This window comes from Antechinus flavipes, chromosome 2, assembly GCF_016432865.1.
Source record: "Antechinus flavipes isolate AdamAnt ecotype Samford, QLD, Australia chromosome 2, AdamAnt_v2, whole genome shotgun sequence".
In the NCBI taxonomy this organism is placed as follows: Eukaryota; Metazoa; Chordata; class Mammalia; order Dasyuromorphia; family Dasyuridae; genus Antechinus; species Antechinus flavipes.
The window spans coordinates 137,652,777-137,671,540 of NC_067399.1; the positions used below are offsets into that span (position 1 = coordinate 137,652,777).

General features: G+C 37.1%; 1 protein-coding gene across 3 annotated transcripts in view; it reads right to left on the reverse strand.

The window, feature by feature from the left end:
* Positions 1-18,764, reverse strand: part of SH2D4A (SH2 domain containing 4A) — a 112,028-nt gene that overhangs the window by 75,297 nt on the left and 17,967 nt on the right. For all 3 annotated transcript variants that reach the window (XM_051975646.1, XM_051975645.1, XM_051975644.1), the window contains exons 3-4: positions 7,686-7,848; positions 6,585-6,753 (exon numbers count right to left, since the gene is read on the reverse strand). In XM_051975646.1, coding sequence (XP_051831606.1) covers positions 6,585-6,753; positions 7,686-7,848 — 332 coding nt within the window. The remainder of the gene's footprint in view (positions 1-6,584; positions 6,754-7,685; positions 7,849-18,764) is intronic.

Below are 18,764 nucleotides of genomic sequence, written 5' to 3' on the forward strand. Positions count from 1 at the left end.
CATAATGCTTGACTCCTTATTCTCTCTCTCTCTCTCTCTCTCTCTCTCTCTCTTCTCTCTCTCTCTCTCACTATTCCCCTGCTCCCATCCCATCTGTTTTCAAGACTTGTTAATTTTCTCTTTGTAATCTTTCTCACATGTATCATTCCACAATTATATGGCAGTCCTTTATTATCTCATATCTGGACCAGTGAAATAACCTGCTAGCTGGTCTCCCGGCCACAAGACTCTCCCTACTCCTGTCTATCTTAAGCTGCCAAAGCTTCCTTAAGCTGCTGCTTTCATCACAAAATTACAAAGCTTACAGAAAGCTTCCTAAAGCACAGGTCTGACCATGTCATCCCCCTACTCACCAAACAACAGTAGTCCTCATAAACTCTGGGATCAAATATAAAATCCTCTGTTTGGTGTTTAGAATCCTTTATAACCTACCTCCTCCTACCCACTTCCAATCTCTCTCTCTCTCTGTGTCTCTGTCTCTCTCTCTCTCTGTCTCTCTCTCTCTCTCTTTCTCTCTCTCCGTGTCTCTGTCTCTCTCTCTTTCTTTGTCTCTCTGTCTCTCTCCCTCTTATCTCTGTCTCTCTGTCTCTCTCTCTCTCTTTCTGTCTGTCTCTCTGTCTCTCCATGTCTCTGTCTCTCTCTCTTTGTCTCTCTCTTGTCTCTCTCTTTCTTTGTCTCTCTGTCTCTCTGTCTCCTGTCTCTGTCTCTCTCTTTCTTTGTCTCTCTATCTCTCTCCCTCCTGTCTCTGTCTCTGTCTCTCTCTTTCTCTGTCTCTCTCTCTCTCTTCTCTCTCTCTCTTTCTCTGTCTCTCTCTCTCTCTGTCTCTCTCTCTTTCTGTGTCTGTCTCTCTGTCTCTCTGTCTCTCTCTCCATGTCTCTGTCTCTCTCTCTCTCTCTCTTTGTCTCTGTCTCTCTGTTTCTCTCTGTGTGTCTCTTTCACACACACACACACACACACACACACACACACACACACACACACACCTTTCCCCTGCTCTTGTACTTTGCATGCCCTATATCCTCTATGATCTGTTGCACTGCCTCATTGCTATTCCTTGGACAAAACTCTTCATCTCCAGAATCTGGGTATTTTCCCCGGCTGTCCCTCATGCATAGAATTTTCTCCCTTATTACCTTTACCTCCTGCTTTTCTGACTTCCTTCAAGTACCACTATAATCTATCTTCTACAGGAAGTCTTTCTCAATCCCTTTATGTCTATTGCCTTCCCTCTGTTGAGTGTTTCCCATTTATCCTATATATAGTTTGTACAAAGTTGTTTTCATGTAGTCTCCACCAGACCGTGAGTTCCCTGAGAGAAGCAACTGTCTTTTGCCTTTCTTTGTACTCCCACACTTGGATCTGCCTGGCAGAGAGATAGACACTCAATAAATATTTATTGATTAACGGACTGATTATCCACATGTAAATTTACAAGCAATAAAAATTTTGATGAATATTTAAATAATCTCAAAAATCTTCTCCACTCTACCCGAGACCAGTCTATGAGTTGTCATGACAAAATAATTTTGCTCTTGCTTTCCATATGGTTTAATCAATTACTGTCTCCCCACTTCTACTTCGGATCAGGCAAAGGAGAGAAATTAAAAGGAATTGAAGAAGACTTCCAGTAAAAGGTGGGATTTTAGTTGGGAATTAAAGGAAGCCAGATAGTTTCCCAGAGTGCTGCTTTTCAAGCCCGTTCTTGATTCCTTAAAATGTTGGTTTTTATTCAAATAAAAGTACTGTAGTAAATGGGAGAGAGACGTCTCAATATGTTACATCCAAATTATGATGACATTTATGTGTAATGGAAGTAGGGCAGGAGAGTTGGAATGGTTCTACATTTTTTAAAAGTCTCCAATCACATATTTTCCTCTCCCTCAAATTCGCCTGCATGCATTTATTTTCTGCTTTTTTTTTTTTAATCTGACGGTTTATAGAATTCTAAAAAATGAAGTTTGCCCTTCCTAGGACATTCCTGAAGGGGTGCAATGATAAGTCTAATATATATTTAAGTTTCTGTTTTATTCCTTTATTCTCCTGTTGCAAATGTTGGTTTGTATATGCAGTCTTATAACCCATGTATGCATAGAGATTGCTATGCACATTTTGTGCTGCTGATAGAATTCATTATTTCCCACCCACTGGCACAAACACATCTCTTTCCCAAACTTTCTTATTTTTGTCAAAAGTATAACAACACTGACCTCTTCTCTCTACCCACACAGCTTGCTACTATCTTAGTTCCGGCCCTTATACCTCTCTAAGATTACTGTGTTGTTATTGAGATAGTTCAGTCATGACTGACTCTTCATAAGCCCATTTAGGTTTTTTTTTGGAAATGACACTGGAGTGGTTTGCCATTTTCTTAGCCAGTTCATTTTACACATGGGGAAACTGAGGCAAACAGGATAAAGTGATTTGTCCAAGATCCAGCTAGGTAAGTATCTGAGGTCAGATTTGAGGTCAGATCCTCCTGATTCCAGGACTGGCACTCTACCCACTGTACCACCTAGCTACCTGAGATTATTATAACAACCTCCTAATTAATTTATCTCTCCCTACTCTAATCCATCTCTTATCCTCCATTATGATTTTCCTTAATTAGATGCCTTTCTAGCCATTTGATTTCCCTCCCAGTCAACTCCAGTGGCTTCCTAAAATCAAATATAATCTCTCTGTGTAGGTTTTAAAGCCATTCAAAATTCAACCCAAAGTATTTTTCCAGTATCATTGTACATCACTCCCCATCCTGCACTTAGAGATCCTATCAAACTGGCTTTCTCTTTGCTCCTCAGACAAAACGCTGTCTCTCACCTCAGTTCCCCTTGACTCATATATGCTTCTTTCTGCCTTCCTGATCTGCCTCAAAGAATCCTACTCTTCTCTTAAGACAATGCTAAAGTATCACCTTCTTTCTACATGAAGTTTTTCCTGATCCCCTCAACAGCTAATGTCCACCCCCTCAGATTGCCTTGTATTTAAGTTCTTGGCGTTTATTTGTATTCTCATTATCTGCATCTACTTTTCTTGTTGTTCAGTTGTTTTCAGTCATGTCTGACTCTTCTTGAGCCCATTTGGAGTTTTCTTGTCAAAAATAACAGAGTGATTTACCATTTCCTTCTCCAGCTCATTTGACAGAGGAGGAAACTGAGGTAAAGAGGGGTAAGTGATTTACTCAGGCTCACATTGCTAGTAAGTGTTTGAGACCAGATTTGAACTCAAGAAAATGACTTCCTTACTACAGGACTGGCACTCTATCCACTATACCATCTAATTGCACCTGCCATACTTAACAAATGTCCTTTTAATCTTTTTTTTCCCCTTAGAATGAAGGCAAGTTCTTAATTTCATTCATTTTACTTAAGATTCCCCAGCCCTTGACACAGTACCTGGCACATTGAAGGTGCTTAATAAATACTTAATGATTGTTTAATTGATTTTCAAGTAAGCTTAGGGTAAGCAAAAAAGAAACTAGATTTCAGAGAGAAAATGGCAAATTCAGTTTTCAGCCCAAGATCACGGATCCAGAACTGGAAAGGCTTCACTGATCAGTTTGTTCAACTCCCTCATTCTACAGATTAGAAAACTGAAAAACCAAAATAATATATAGCAGAATTCCTTCTTTGTACTGGAGGATGCTTATGGACTGTTGATTTTTAGGTTTCTGGTAATGGAGAGTAATAGGCTTCACATTATGTAAAATATAAAACAGAATACTAGAACCAGAAGAGACCACAGATATAATCTAGCCCAATACTTTCATTTTAAAAACAAGGAAACTGAGACCCCAAGAGGTGAAGTAATTTGTTGAAGATTTTCTAGGCCAGAGGTGTTGAACATGTGGATCATAACACTCCAGAGTTCAGCCATAATCATATTCAAATGTAGTTCCCATCTGATTTTAATGTGTTAATATATTAATAAATACATAAAAGCATATGTATTTATGCACATAAATGTATATAATTATGTACAGTTATTGTATTTATATACAAAATTATGTACATAATTTTAACATAATATGTACATAAATACAGTAAATACATTAATACAAAAATAATAAATAAATAATGAAAATTAACAAAATTTTATATGTTAATGTATTAATCAAAAAAGAAATATGTAAATATGTGGCGTCTTTAAGTCAACATGTGGCTCTCAGGGATCCTTATGTATAGTTTGGTGGCTCCCACTTCTAGTTGAGTTTGATCCCACTGAGCTAGCCAGTCTAGCATAGCAGAACCTAGAACACAAATATGAGGTTACCTCATATTTCCCAAGGTATTCTTTTTCTGAAACAGAACTCTTCTTAGAAGTAAGCTGAGTTACCTGCAATTCCCAATAAGCTGCACAAAATATGATCTACCTTTTATCATGGGTCGCTCTGCACTGATACATGTCCTAGTGTCCATGTGCAGGAAAACAGCTGCCCAATAAGCTCCAGAGTGAGTACCAAGGGCTGGCTTAGCTCCCTAGTCAGGCAGTCTTACATTTATCTTTTCATTCAAGCCATTCCCAAAACTCACAGTCATGAGTTCTGCCCACAGCCTTCAGACTCACACGGACGGATCCTTTCATTTCATAAGCAAAACTCACGCTGGCCACCAGCACTGCCTGTACCTTTCCTCATCCTCTGTTCTCATGCCAAATGAACAATCAAAACATAGCATCCGCTTGCTCTCCCTCTCTCTCTCCATCCTGCTGCATTCAGAGCACCAAGGCTGGCTTCCAACCACCTCTCTCTCACATACACACACACACACACACACACACACACACACACATTCTCTCTTTCTCTTTGCCTTCCCTTTTCTCTCTCCCTCTTGCTCCCTTTCCTCCTCCCTTTTCCCTTCCTTCTTTTTCCTCCTTCCTCTCTCCCTCCCTTCTTTCCTTTCTCTGTCTCTTTCTCCCTCTTTGCTTACCACAGGCTCACCTTTCCCATCCTATACGCATGGCCCACAATTCTTTCTTTCAGGAAACATCCAAATTCCAGTGTCACTGCACAACGTAACCATTGCTTTTCCCTCATTTTCACATCACTCAGGCTACCACCAAACTACTTCAAAACCCTATACATCAGGTTTCTTTTTTTACTTAATGCCTTCGTGCCCTCTGAAACTGTAATCCAGTTTTTCCAAAAACAATGTAAAGAGATAAAGAAGAAAACCTCATAGCTTCCAAGTTCGGAGAGAAATTATTACTTTTTATTACATTAATAGCCCATAATTAAATTAGCAGCAAGGCCTTTCTCTTTATCTCCTCATTTAGGGCCCAATTACTGTAGAAGGTCAGTCAGTCTCTGAAGAACTTGGCTGATTAATGAGAGTGCCCTACCCTTTGAAGAACATGCTCCTTGATCTTAGTTTTAACCCACCCAACTAGGAGACCTTATTTCTGTTGATAATATAAATAAAATCCAGTCTAGCCAAGTTCTTGCCTTCAGAAAATGAGCCCTAGTCCTTGTAACCCTCCATTAGAATCTAGGGTGACCCAGCTCATGAAGGAAAAAACCAACCAGAGTGCTCTGGGTGGAAATGGATTCCTCTGTTTAGATTGCATTGGCAGCTGAGTCTCCTGGTCAAGCCTGATCTCAGCAGAAGGAGCTGAAGACTCCTAGCCTGTGTCCTTTAAATGTCAAGTAATGAGGGTTGATTTTTACTTGCTAAGGGCACCCCCTTTTACAAGGATATTTCAAATAGTCAGTGTCTATGCTGGGGGGGTGGGATCTTTGGTTATAGGAAGAAACCACTGACCATCAATTTACTGACTACTAGCCAGCCTAATTAACGAATTATTAATTACCCAGAAGCTCTGTCTCTTAAATCTTTATTTATCACAGTTCCTACTAATAGCTCAGGTGTGGAGTCACTCAACTCTACATTCCTTGGGACACTGGTTCCTCAGTGACACTGCTTATTTTCCTCTCTACCATTTTGTTATCGCTATTGTTCTGCTCTCCAAACTGCAGGCTATGTTTGGGAGTTGCTAAGTCACTAGCCTTCATGTTCTGTAGGACCTGCATTCTTATCTTAACTTCAAAATAAAGGCATTCCTAATTTTTATTTATTTATTAAGTTTGCCTGGTAGCACTTAGAGACCTTAGTGAAATACCATACAGGAAAAATGTCTGTTTTCAGTGAACAACAACAAGAAAAAAATTAAATTTAAGAAATTAAGTGAAAGTTAAGAACCCTTACAATCAAGAGAATGTGACCCTAGTCCTAACATAATAATAATAATATCAACAACTTTATTTATATTATATTTTTAAGGTCTGCAAAGCATTTTGTGTGATCACCCTGAAGGTAATTTTCTTTTTTGTGCTCTAGATATGTGATTTCTTTGGCAAAGTGAATTTCCAGAGAAAACTGCTGGGTCCATTTTTCTGCAACTTAGGGTCTCAGAGGCTTGACTGACTGCTGAAAGGATGTGACTTGCCATCATCCCAGTCACAATACTGCAGGATGAGACTTGAACTCTGGTCTTCCTGACTGAAACCAGTTTTCTATCTGCTACACCATGGTTAATTTCCTCATCTTCCTGAATTGTCATTTTTAGCATCAGAGAATGGAAAGACTCACCTGAATTTTCTCTTCTTCTGATGTTGAAGCTTTTCTAATTTCTGTTCCTGACTCCTCACTGTCTATTCTTTTAGAAGCATTGGGAGTCTCCCAATTTTTCAATGCTTTTGAATCAGAATGCAGCGACTGAGGTTTGGAAGTCTTCGAAGATTCTTTTGCTTGAGTTTTTCTGAAAATAAACAATAGAGGAATTAAATTTTTTTTAAAAAACAGCCTTTCAACCTTCTGGGCTATTCAAAATGGGATGTCCATGTTTGAATGTAATGAATGTCTGGCAAGTCTAAAGTTTAACTTAGCAACCCTTCTTTTATGCCAAAAGGCAATCTTCCTTAATAAGATAAATGATTCTTTTGGAATCAAGGGACTAGTTATTTTTATAAGAGTCAAAGGAAATGTGCGTAGCATTGTCAACCCTCTGAGACTGAGCTGGAGTCTCCCCAAATCTGCTCCATTATCTTTGCTTTTGCAAAATTCCGGCTTGAATGTAGGGTTATTGGCAGAGTAAACTAATACACCAACAGGAAGCAGGGATGAGGTGGAAGGACCGATGGAGGCCAGCATCTTGCAGCCAACAGAGGCTATGTTGTATTATGAGCCTGAGAGCAGCCCCTACTGCTGGCTTATCTTCCACATGAGTTCCCTTTCATTGGGCATTCATGGGCTGAGACTCCTGAAAGCTGACAATCCTAATGGGGTAGCAGGTCCATGGACCAGAGTTCACTGAGTGCTGGATATTCTATTTCTGCTCTGCTTCATTTTTATGGGCTTGCTCTTTAAATGAAAATACTGCTGCATCTCTGAAATCACACCAGACAATCTTTATGTGCACGAGGACTTACAAATCCCTTTCTAAGTTAACAGTGCCCTACTGGAAACAGCAAGTGCTCATTCTGATGCTCTGCAGTCTCAGGCATTAGAAAACACTTCCCTAAAAACCTCTTTGATCAAGACCTGATCAGAGTTTTTCATCTCTTTCCCCTCCTTCCCCTGCAGGTGAGAGCAAAGAGCATCGTTTCATCTGCTCTGAAACTGTCCACCTCTTACTGATAAAGCACCTGAAAGGGGCGTACATTCTTTCCCTCAGGGTGAGGAATCCCATACCTGAGCTCTTCTGCTTCTTTGTTTGCTTGCTGCTCCTGTGCCCGCTCAGCAATAATCTCATCACAGAGGACATCATAAGGTTTATCTAGTTGGTGTTCCCCCATTACCCATACCCAGACTTCTTTATCTGCTCCAAGCTTCCAACTTACAGTTTTCTTGTTTTCTGTAAAAAAACACAAAAACACAAAACCCATCAAACTAAAAAATAAACAAAAAAACTAGATCTGTAGATCTATTTGCTGAATAATATAGTAAATATGTCTATTTAAAGTAGTAAATGTATTCAAGTGTATATTGCTATTTCCTGCTAATATAATATCTAGGCTTTTTAAAAGGAATGAAAAATTAGACAAGACAAACACACTTTATTTTGTTGTTGTTTTCAACTTGCTCAGTATAAGATGCATAATTAAGATAAATAGAGATAGGCTAGATAAGGGGGAAAAGGTTAGATAAGAATAATAATAATAGCTACAGTTTGTATAGTACTTATCATGTTCCAGGTACTTTGATAAATGAATAATAATAATTACTAACATTTTTAGAGTGCTTACCCTGTGCCAAGCATTGTGCTAAATGCTTTATAAACACTATCTCATTATGCCTCATGACAACCCTGGAAGTGGGTACAATTATTATCCCCATCTTACAGATGAGAAAACTGAGGCAAACAGGGTCTGACTTTCCCAGGGACACACAACTAATAAATGTCTCAGACCAGATTTGAACCCCAGAAAAGGAGGTTTCCTGGCTTCAGGCCCAGTACTCTGTGCACGATGGTACCACTTAGCAGCCTCTAAAAGATGGGGATGATAAACAGATGATAGATTATGCTTTTATTAAACACTGTGTTCCAGGCACTGAGCTATTAAGATACGGATTTATTAGCATCTGTTTATAAAATAGTCTGTGGGTTTCCTTCATTTTGGGGGTAGCAAAGTTTATGTATGAAGAGGTCAAATATCTCAAACAAGATGACATAGGACAAGTGAAATGAGAACTGGTAACCCCTTCAGTATCAAGGCCACAGAATCATGCCTTTTCCTGAAGATGTTCCCCCCTTCCCAGTCTTCATTATTTTCTCTTTGGTGCTACTTATTTAGGGCAGGTAGGTGGCACAGGGGATAAATAGAGGGCCTGGAGTTATGAAGAATCATTTCAAATTCAAAATCATCTAAATCTGGCTTCAGACACTTACTAGCTGTGTGACCCTGGATAAGTCACTTATCCTATGTTTTGGTTTTCTCATAAGTAAAATGGAGATAATAATTGTCCCTATTTCCAGAGTTGTGGCAAGAATCAAGTGAGAAAATGTTTATAAAGTGCTTTACAACCTTAGAATGCTATATGGGGTATTCCAAAAGCCTTACTCCCAAAAAAGACTTTCGTGGCATCCTGTAGAAATGCCAGTTATTATTATTGTTATCATGATTCCTGTCAATTAACTGGCTTGGATAGAACCAAAGCATTATTAACACCATATTCTAACAAACTGAACTACCATCCTGTTCTAGATTCCTGGGGTCCTAAAGAATAGTCCAAATAACATGGAATCATGACGGGGTGGGATACCTGTGGACACTAGCTGTATTGCATGTTATCCTAGAGGTCAGGAAGCCGTGAAGGTCCAAAGTTGACACCAGGCTCAAGTCTTCAGCACATTAAATAAAAGAAGTGGGCCAGCTGAAGTGTCCTTATGTAACTTTGTCCCTGAGACACCTGAGCTCCTTCAACCTTTTACTCTAAGGGACTTTTGGAAAGAGGCTCCTAAAGCTAAGAATTGTTTTTTGTGAGCAATAGATACCTGGTACCGTGTAATGAACCTCTAAAGATAGGCACTCAGAGAAAAAGATCTAAAAGAAAACAAAATCACTTTCTCTTCCATAAATAAAAGTCTTAGTTATGCTATCATCCAAGAAGGCTGCCAATGACTTCATGAAAGGGTTCTAGAAAAGTGGTAAGGGACTGAAAAGGGAAAAAAAAAGCAAAAAGAATATCTGAATTCTTACATATAATCTCATGAAGATGACAAACTTCTCTGTTAACACTGGCAAGCTCCTATTACTGTTTCAAGAATCTCCAAGGGGTTGCTTGACCTTAAGAAGCCATTATATCTAATAAACCTCTCTAAGCAGTTTATTATTTTTGCAATTAATAAAATTTGTCTCTCACCAACTCATTCTTTATCTGAGGATCTCTAAAGTCACCTAACTCTACTTGCCTCGGTTTCCTTATATGTAACATGAACTGGAGAAGGCAATTCTCCAATTATTGCCTTGGAGAAATTATTGCCAAGAAAATCCCAAATTAGGTCATGAAGAGTTGGACATGACTGAAAAAAAGACTAAACAACAACAAATCAGCATATTTAAATTTTTTCTTTTCAAAAAGAAAAAGGGCAGAAGACAAAAGATAGGTAAGTAGATCAGGTACTCAGTAAGATTAGGATTTCCTTTATTCAGCACACACTGCTAATACTGTTAAGTCAAAAGGGAGGTGCCTTTTGAAATACATAGTGTCTGCTGCAAGGCAAACAAAGAATTGCAGGGAAAAAAGTTGTAGTTACACTTGCCAATGGAGGGAGGATGAAGGAAGGCTCAGAATAATGGAGAAAATGTGGAGAAGTTCAAAATGGTGAAGATACCTCAGGAGAAAAGATCAGGTCTAAAAATAGTTGTGACTATATGAAGAGCCAGAAAATTTGACATAAAACATAAAATGTAGATTGATGCTAAATAGGAGAGGAGTGAATAATAATCATTGATGATCAATTCTGATGGACGTGGCCATCTCCAGCAATGAGATGAGCCAAATCCGTTCCATTTGTTCAGTGATGAAGAGAACCATCTAACCCAGAGAGAGGTCTGTGGGACGGAATATGGTTCACAACATAGCATTTTCACTTTTTGTTGTTGTTTACTTGCATGTTATTTTGCTTCTCTCTCTCTCTTTTTTTTTTTTTTACTAGTTTGATTTGGCTTTTCCTGTGCAGCATGATAATTGTATAAACATGTATGCATATATTGGCTTTAACATATATTTCTACAATGTTTAACATATATTGAACTGCTTGCCACCTAAGGGAGGGTGTAGGGGAAAAGGGGATTTGGAACACAAGGTATTGCAAGGGCTAATGTTGAAGAATTGTCTATGCATATGTTTTAAAAAATAAAAAGCTTTAATTAATAATAATAATTAAAAAACAGAAATCTGGCAACTGCCTTTTATCTCATTTTTTATCTGGTTTCATAATTCAGTGCCAGTATGTATTTTAATCATCTCAATCTCTCACTCCATCTGTTTCCTACAAATCTCTAGGACCTAAAAATGACAGCTTTGCTACTCACTACCAGTGTGACCTTGATCTCAGTTTTCTCATCTGCAAAATGAGAGGGTTGGACTAGATGCCTTTAATGTCCCTTTCAATTCTAAATATACGATTCTGTGCACCTAAATTTAGTCTGAATTCCAGTAGACTGGTGATGGAAAGAGCCAACTGCATCCAAAGAGAATTATGAAGACTTAATGTGGGATCAAAGCATAATATTTTCATTTTGTTGTTGTTGTTTGTTTGTTTGCTCGTTTTTATCTTTGACCTTTTGATCTGATTTTTCTTCTGTAGCATGACAAATATGAAAATATTAAGAAGAAATGCATATGTTTAACCTGTATTGGATTGTTTGCTGCCTATGGGAGGGAGTGGGGATGAAGAAAGAGAGAAAATTTTGAAACACAAGATTTTGCTAAGGTGAATGTTAAAAACTATCTTTGCATGTATTTGGAAAAATAAAAAGCTCTAAAAATAAATGAATGAATGAATGAATTTAGTCTGACCCTGCACACCCAAAACTCTTCCCATAGACTGACTGACTGTATCCAACCTAATTCTCTGATGGGGGCCAAAGAGCAACACCAGAAAGAATGGAAGGACATGAAACGGGACATTAATAATTACTTAGCAAACGGCTAAGGCTGAGAACTAATTGTAGTTACAACTGAGCATGAACTCCGACGCTGAGACATGGAAGTGATCGTATCAGATTCCGTAGGAGAGATAAGATCCATGGCAGACAGCAGCCACATTTCTATCCCTGTAGTGAACCTCATTAAGGTCAACTTGCAAATAGAAATGCTCATTACAGAATGCTCTGCAAACACTGACCTAGCATATGTCCACACTAACTAGGTCTTTGGGGTTTATTTTCTAGAGCCAATTTGCATATCACATGCAATTCTCAAATAGCAGACCAAAGGAAAATAACAACAAAAACAGTTAGCATTTATGAGGCACTTGAAGACTTGCAGAGTGCCTTACAAATATTATCTCATTTGATTCTTACAACTGCACTGGGAGGTGGGTGCTATTATTATCCCCATTTTACAGATGAGGAAACTGAGGCAGGCAATGGTTAAGTGACTTACACAGAGTTAAATAACTACTAAGTGTCAGGAAAGATTTGACTCAGATCTTTCTGACTCCAGGTCATTTACCCACTGTACCACCCAGCTGCCCTACAGACAACCAGGGTGGGGTTCATATTTGTTATAAAATAGTCTTATAGTAATACCTTAGTCATTTTTTCACCTCCTGTCTCAGATCTGTGACTATAGAAAGATATTTCTTGCTTTCTGACTTCTGAAATTTAGAGGATTGCTATTGCTACTATCCTCTCCCCAAAAAGCTATTAAATAAATGGATCTATTTTTACTGGGGAACACTGAGGATTAAAGACAGAAGTCTATAGTCTTGTCTCTAGTACAGGAGGCATGTGGTCCTCTTCAGCCCTACCTGTGGCTTTCATCTGAGAAAAGTTCATAGATTCAATATGAGTTGATGTATTAACACTGGGGCAGCTAGGTGGTGTAGTGGATAGAGCACCAGCCCTAAAGTCAGGAGGACCTGAGTTCAGATCTGGTCTCAGACACTTAAAACTTCCTGGCTGTGACCTTGGACAACTCAACCTCAATTGCCTCAGCCAAAAAAAAAGTTTGTAAAGTTCTTTGCAAGCTTTGAGGCATGTAATAAAAGTTGCCTGTTATTATTAATTGGGAATAGTATTTTAATAAGAAAATATCATTTTTATGTTCTTATGAAAAGACTTTTGAGGTTGTTGGTTCCCATATAGGTAGTATCTTACCATATGACCATAACTGCTAAGTTATTCACTTAGTAGTTGTATGACCTTGCATAAGTGGCTTAACCTCTATATGCTTTGGTTCTAAAATGGGGATAATAACAATACCTAATAAGATTGTTATAAGGATAAAATGAGACAGTATTTGTTGTGCTCATTGAAAACCTTAAAGCACTGCATAAATATTAACTATTATTAGTAATAATAAAGTAATACTAAACTAGAGTGATAGTAAAGAAAGGAGTCTCTGTTTCCCAAAGTATCAATATCCATTCTATGTATGCTTGTCCACAGACTTCTAAGGATGAGTTCAAGAATGTCAGCAAAGCACTAAACTCCCAGAAAAAAAATGTTCTATAGTAGCGGTTCTCTAGGTGAGTTCATGAATCACTACAGCTCCCAAGATCTTTCCAGGGGGTTGGCTAATTTTTTTTTAAATTTATAATAATACTAAAATGTTATTTGCCTCTTACAATACTCCTTTCTTTACTATCACTCTAGTTTAGTATTACTCTATTATTACTAATAATAGTTAATATTTATGCAGTGCTTTAAGGTTTTCAATGAGCACAACAAATACTGTCTCATTTTATCCTTATAACAATCTTATTAGGTATTGTTATTATCCCCATTTTAGAACAGAGGAAACCAAAGCATATAGAGGTTAAGCCACTTATGCAGGGTCATACAACTACTAAGTGAATAACTGGGAATTCTAAATCTCTTCTTTCTGATTCCAGGTCTAACATCCTATTCATTGCATCACCTAGCTGCCTCAATTGCATATTTGTGAATCTAGATTTTTTTCATGTACTTCAACCAAAACAGCATATCATGACAGTTTGAACCTAGAAACATTTTTGAGAATCTAGTAGTCTTCTATTAAGTCAGACATTGACCAGATTTGAAAAAAATATACAAAATCATATTAATCTCACTATTTTTTTGCTTGGAAAATATTATTATTTCTAAAAAATATGTTCTAAATCTTAATATATAATTGGCTTTAGTATTAACTTTGATAAATTAAACCAATATTTTAATTTTTTTTCAATTTTATTTGGACATTAATGCACTTTCAGTGGAGTTATAAATTGATCTAACTATTAGGGAGAGCAATTTTAGGACTATGCCCAAATATATATAAAACTGAGCATATACTCTCTGATCTAGTAAGAACACTTCTAGATCTATATCCCAAAGAGGTCTTTTTATATTATTTTATTTTTTTCTAATTATATGAAAAAACAATTTTTAACATTCAGTTTTATAAAATTGTTGAATTCTAATTTTTTCTCTCTTCCTCTTCCCCCTCTCCTCTTTCTCAGAAGTAAGCAATCTGTCATAGATTATATATGTAATCATGCAAAACATATTTCCATATTAATCACTATTAATTAACTATTATTACTAGTAATAGAGTAATACTAAACTAGAGTGATAGTAAAAGAAATGAATATTGTAAGAGGCAAATAACATTTTAGTATTATTATAAATAAAAAAAAAAAATTTAGCCAGCCTCCTGGCAAGATCTCAGGAGCTCTAGTGATTCATGAACTCACCTAGAGAACAGCTACTACTGAACATTTCTTTCTGGGAGCTTAGTGCTTTGCTGACATTCCTGAACTCATCTTTAGAAGTCTGTGGACAGAGTCCATTAGTTCTTTATCTGGATATGGAAACATTTTCTATGAAGTTTTTATAATTGTCTTGGATGCCTGTGTTGCTGAAAAGAACTAAGTTATTCATACTTGATTGTCACACAATGTGGCTATTGCTGTGCATGACATTCTTCTGGTTCTGCTTATTTCACTTTTCTCCAGTTCATACAAATCTTTTCAGGTTTTTCTGGAATCTGCATGAGCATTTTTTGCATACGTGGGTTACATTGCCTTTTCTATGATCTCTTTCAAGTGTAGACTAGTAGTCCCAAAGAGATTTTTAAAACATGTGGGAAAGGACCTATTTGTTTAAAATGTGTGTGTGTGTGTGTGTGTGTGACAGAAAGAGAGAGACAGAGAGAGAGGGAGAGAGAGAGACAGAAAAAGAGAGAGAGATTGCGAGAGAGAAGAGAGAGAGAGGAAGAGAGGGAGACAGAGATTGAGAGGGAGGGAGAGAGAGAGAGGAGGAGAGGGAGAGAGATATTGAGAGAGAGAGAGAAGAGAGAAAGAGAGAGAGAGAGAGGAGAGAGAGAGAGAGGAGAGGGAGAGAGATATTGAGAGAGAGGAGAGGAGAGAGAGAGAGAGAGAGAAAGAGAGAAGAGAGAAAGAGGATAGAGAAAGAGAAAGATGAGAGAGTGAGAGAGAGAGAGAGAGAGAGAGAGAGAGAGAGAGAGAGAGTGTGTTACATATATTTATAGCAGCTCTTTTTGTGGTGGTAAAGAGTTGGAAAATGAAGAAATATCCATCAATTGAGGAATGACCGAACAACTTGTGATATATGATTATAATGAAATCTTGCTCTATAAAAAATTTAGAGCAGAATGATTTTTAAAACCTTGAAAGACTTGCATGAATGGATGCAAAGTGAAGTAAGCAGAATCACGAAAACATTATACATAGTAACAGCAACATTGTGTGATAATCAGCTGTGAATCACTTATTTGTACTCAGCAAAACAATGATCCAAGACAATTCCGAAGAACTTATGGTAGAAAATGGCTATCTGCATCCAGAGAAAGAACTGGTAGAATCTAAATGTAGATAAAAGAATACTATTTTTCACTTTCTACATTCTTTTTATTGGGGGGGGGTGTATTTTCTTTCACAAAATGATTAATATGGAAATGTATTCTGCTTCATTGCATATATATAATCTATATCAAATTGCTTACTGTTTCAGGGAGGGAAAGGGGGAGGGACAGTAGAAGGGAATTTGGAATTCAAAACTTTTTTATGTGTAATTGAGAAAAGATAAAGTATTATTAAAATCTGTTTTCAGTTTTAATTTCTAATATAGTAAATATTGATAAATAGAATCCACATTTAACAAATTCTTTGAGGCCCTTTGTAATTTTTAAAAATGTAATGAGATTTTTGAGAGAGTAAGAGTCTTGAGACTAGTAAGTTTGAGAACTATAGCTCTAAAGAAGTCAAAGGAACAATTTTACAAAGCATTAGCTTTATTGAGGCTTCAGTTACCCATTAGACATGGTTCTAAGAAAAGAAACTTTACAATTTAGCTAAGGCTGTGAATCTAACGAAGGAAGCTACAGTGGAATCTTGGGCCACACTTACTAAAGGTGACTGGAGGGGACCAACTTTGGTGTACACCACTTTCTTATTTAATTAAATGTCTATAAACTTGAAAAAAATTCTCAAGGACCAATGACTAGACTCAAGCTTGATGCCATTTCGAGACTATTCGGGAAGAGTCAATTGCTAAATTTTCCCTAGGAGCATTTTTGCTTAAGGAACTAGAAAATGCTACAAATCACTTAACTTGTCAACTTCAGAAAAAGATAGAGAAAATATTAATAATGTAGATTAAACTTAAAAGTGCGTTGTGTTTTGGAGAGCCAATTGTTAAACATATACCCAGCATAACCCTGGCTGAGATGCTCCATCACTAATTTCATGTCCTAGATCTGAGGCATTCCTTAGCACAGAATATACTTGAGATTACCTGAAATAAGTTTGCTTTTTTTTTTCTTACCACTCACTTCTAGATAAGAACAAATGTCAATTAAAGCTCTTGATCAATAAGTGCTCAAAAAGTGCTTGCTGATTTATTGGCTGGAAAAGGATTACCACAATATAAAGACCACTAGATCTAAAGTCAAAGGACACCGGTTCAAATTCTAGCCATTCCATTTCCTATCTCTGTGGCATTTAATAAGTAACAACTCTTCTGAGTTTCAGTGTCCTCACTGCATAATTAGCAAGTTGAATTCAATGACCTCCATAACTCTTTAAGGCTTATAAAAAAATTGTACAAACTATCTCATTGTGCTGTGGGAGTTGACACAAGATCAGTAATTCAAGTTGACTTTTTCCTGGTCTATCAATTAATCCAGATGAATTTAGGGTGAAAGGATGAAAAGCAGAAGGGAAATTATTCTGATTGATGAAATCAATTATAGAGAATTTTAATTTAAAAAAAGAATTACTATTTTCAGGGTATACAATACCTTGAAATCAACCAAGACCTTCCTGTGGCTGAGCAAGTTACTCAGGAGGGTCTGGTTACCTGAATACCTTTCCCTTGTAACTGTATTTTCCCCCTATATTTCCCCACGTCCCTGAGGAGAATTTTGTGCATGAAGCTGTACTATATGCAGATCTTGAAGTATAGCATATTGTTGTTCTTCAAAAGTGTTGGTTGTGTATGACTCTTCATAAACTCATTTAGAGTTTTCTTGGAAATGATAGTGTAAATGGTTTGCCATTTTCTTCTCCAGCTCATTTTACAGATGAGGAAACTGAGGCAAACAGGGTTTAGTGACTTGTCCAGGGTCAAGAAAGTATCTGAAGTTGTATTTGAATCAGGTCTTCCTGACTCCAGAACTGAGTCTGTGCCATGTAGATGTTCCAGATATAGCATACATCAGTGGGTTATATAAGGATGATGCTGTGTCTCAAGGTCAGCTTCACTTAAATCCTTGACAGCTCTTTCTGAGACCTTCCCTACTTTCTCAGGTACTTTCCCCCCTAAAAGTCATAAGATCCTCATAGTCATAAGTTGTGGGGCCCTGACAAAGAGGGCATCCAAGTTTGCCTTTAAATAGAAATGGCACTTTACAATTACCACCATCTATAGGATTTAAACATTTATTGTGTTTGTGTCCTTAATAAATTTTGTTATCTTAAATAGGTTAAATACCCTTTGCTTTAACCACTAGTTTGAAAATCAAGAGCAGAAAATTAAGTTTCTTCTCAGTAGCAGGAAAGGAAGCCTAGCAGAGAATAACAGCATGAAGGATTTTAAGTAAGGTGGACTTAGTTCAAATCCCACCTCAGATCCTTATTGGTTGTGTGAGTATCATGTCATACATGTTTAACCTCTCTGTTCTTCAAGCAAACTTAAGACTTAAGAGAGGAAAAGGAATTATAAGCAGATTACAGTCTGTTTCAGATCTTTCACATGCTGAGCAGTTGAATTATTGGGAATTTTAAATTGGTGAAACAAGAACTAATAAGGTATTATTTACTATGTGGAATTCTAATTAAATTTTACTACCTGCATAATGTTTGTTATTTATCAAGTGCTCCAGTAAGGAAATATTTTTCAAATAGAAGTCCAATATCCTTCAATAGTTAAATTAAAAAAAAAAAATTAACAAATGTAACAGCACCAACAAAAAATAATCTTACATCATAAATAATAAAATCTCACATAAAATTCTTAGCATTTATCAAATAGAGAAATATTAAGAAGTATATCATAGATTAGGTCAAAATTACCTTCGACTTGTTTTTTCATAAATCTTCAACTAGAGAGATATCCTCCAGACTCCCTCTCCTTTTATATATGAGGAAACTGAAGCAAACAGGGTAAAGTGACTTGCCCAGGGTCACACAGTTAAAATGTATCTGAAGTCAGATTTGAACTCATGAACATAAGTCTTCCCGATTCCAGGTCTATTATTTTATCCACTGTACTCTATTCCAACCCTTTTATTTTATAGATGAGAAAAGTGAGTCCCAAAAAAGTTACTTGCTCAGAGTGACACAGGTAATAAGAAGAACAAAGGTTTGAATGTAAGGTCATCTGATTCAAAACTCCAACGCTAAAGCTATAGAGCTTAAAATCACTCCCAGCCACCATCAAGTCCAACCAGATGAGGAAACTTGAGACCCAAAGGGATTAATTGACTTGCCCAGTTTACACTGCTAATCAATATGTAAGGTAGGATTTGAATCCTCATCCTCCAGAATGCAAGGATGTCACTCTAGCCACTATATCACCACTGCTCCTCTATGTCCCTCTACTAGAGCTTGCTACT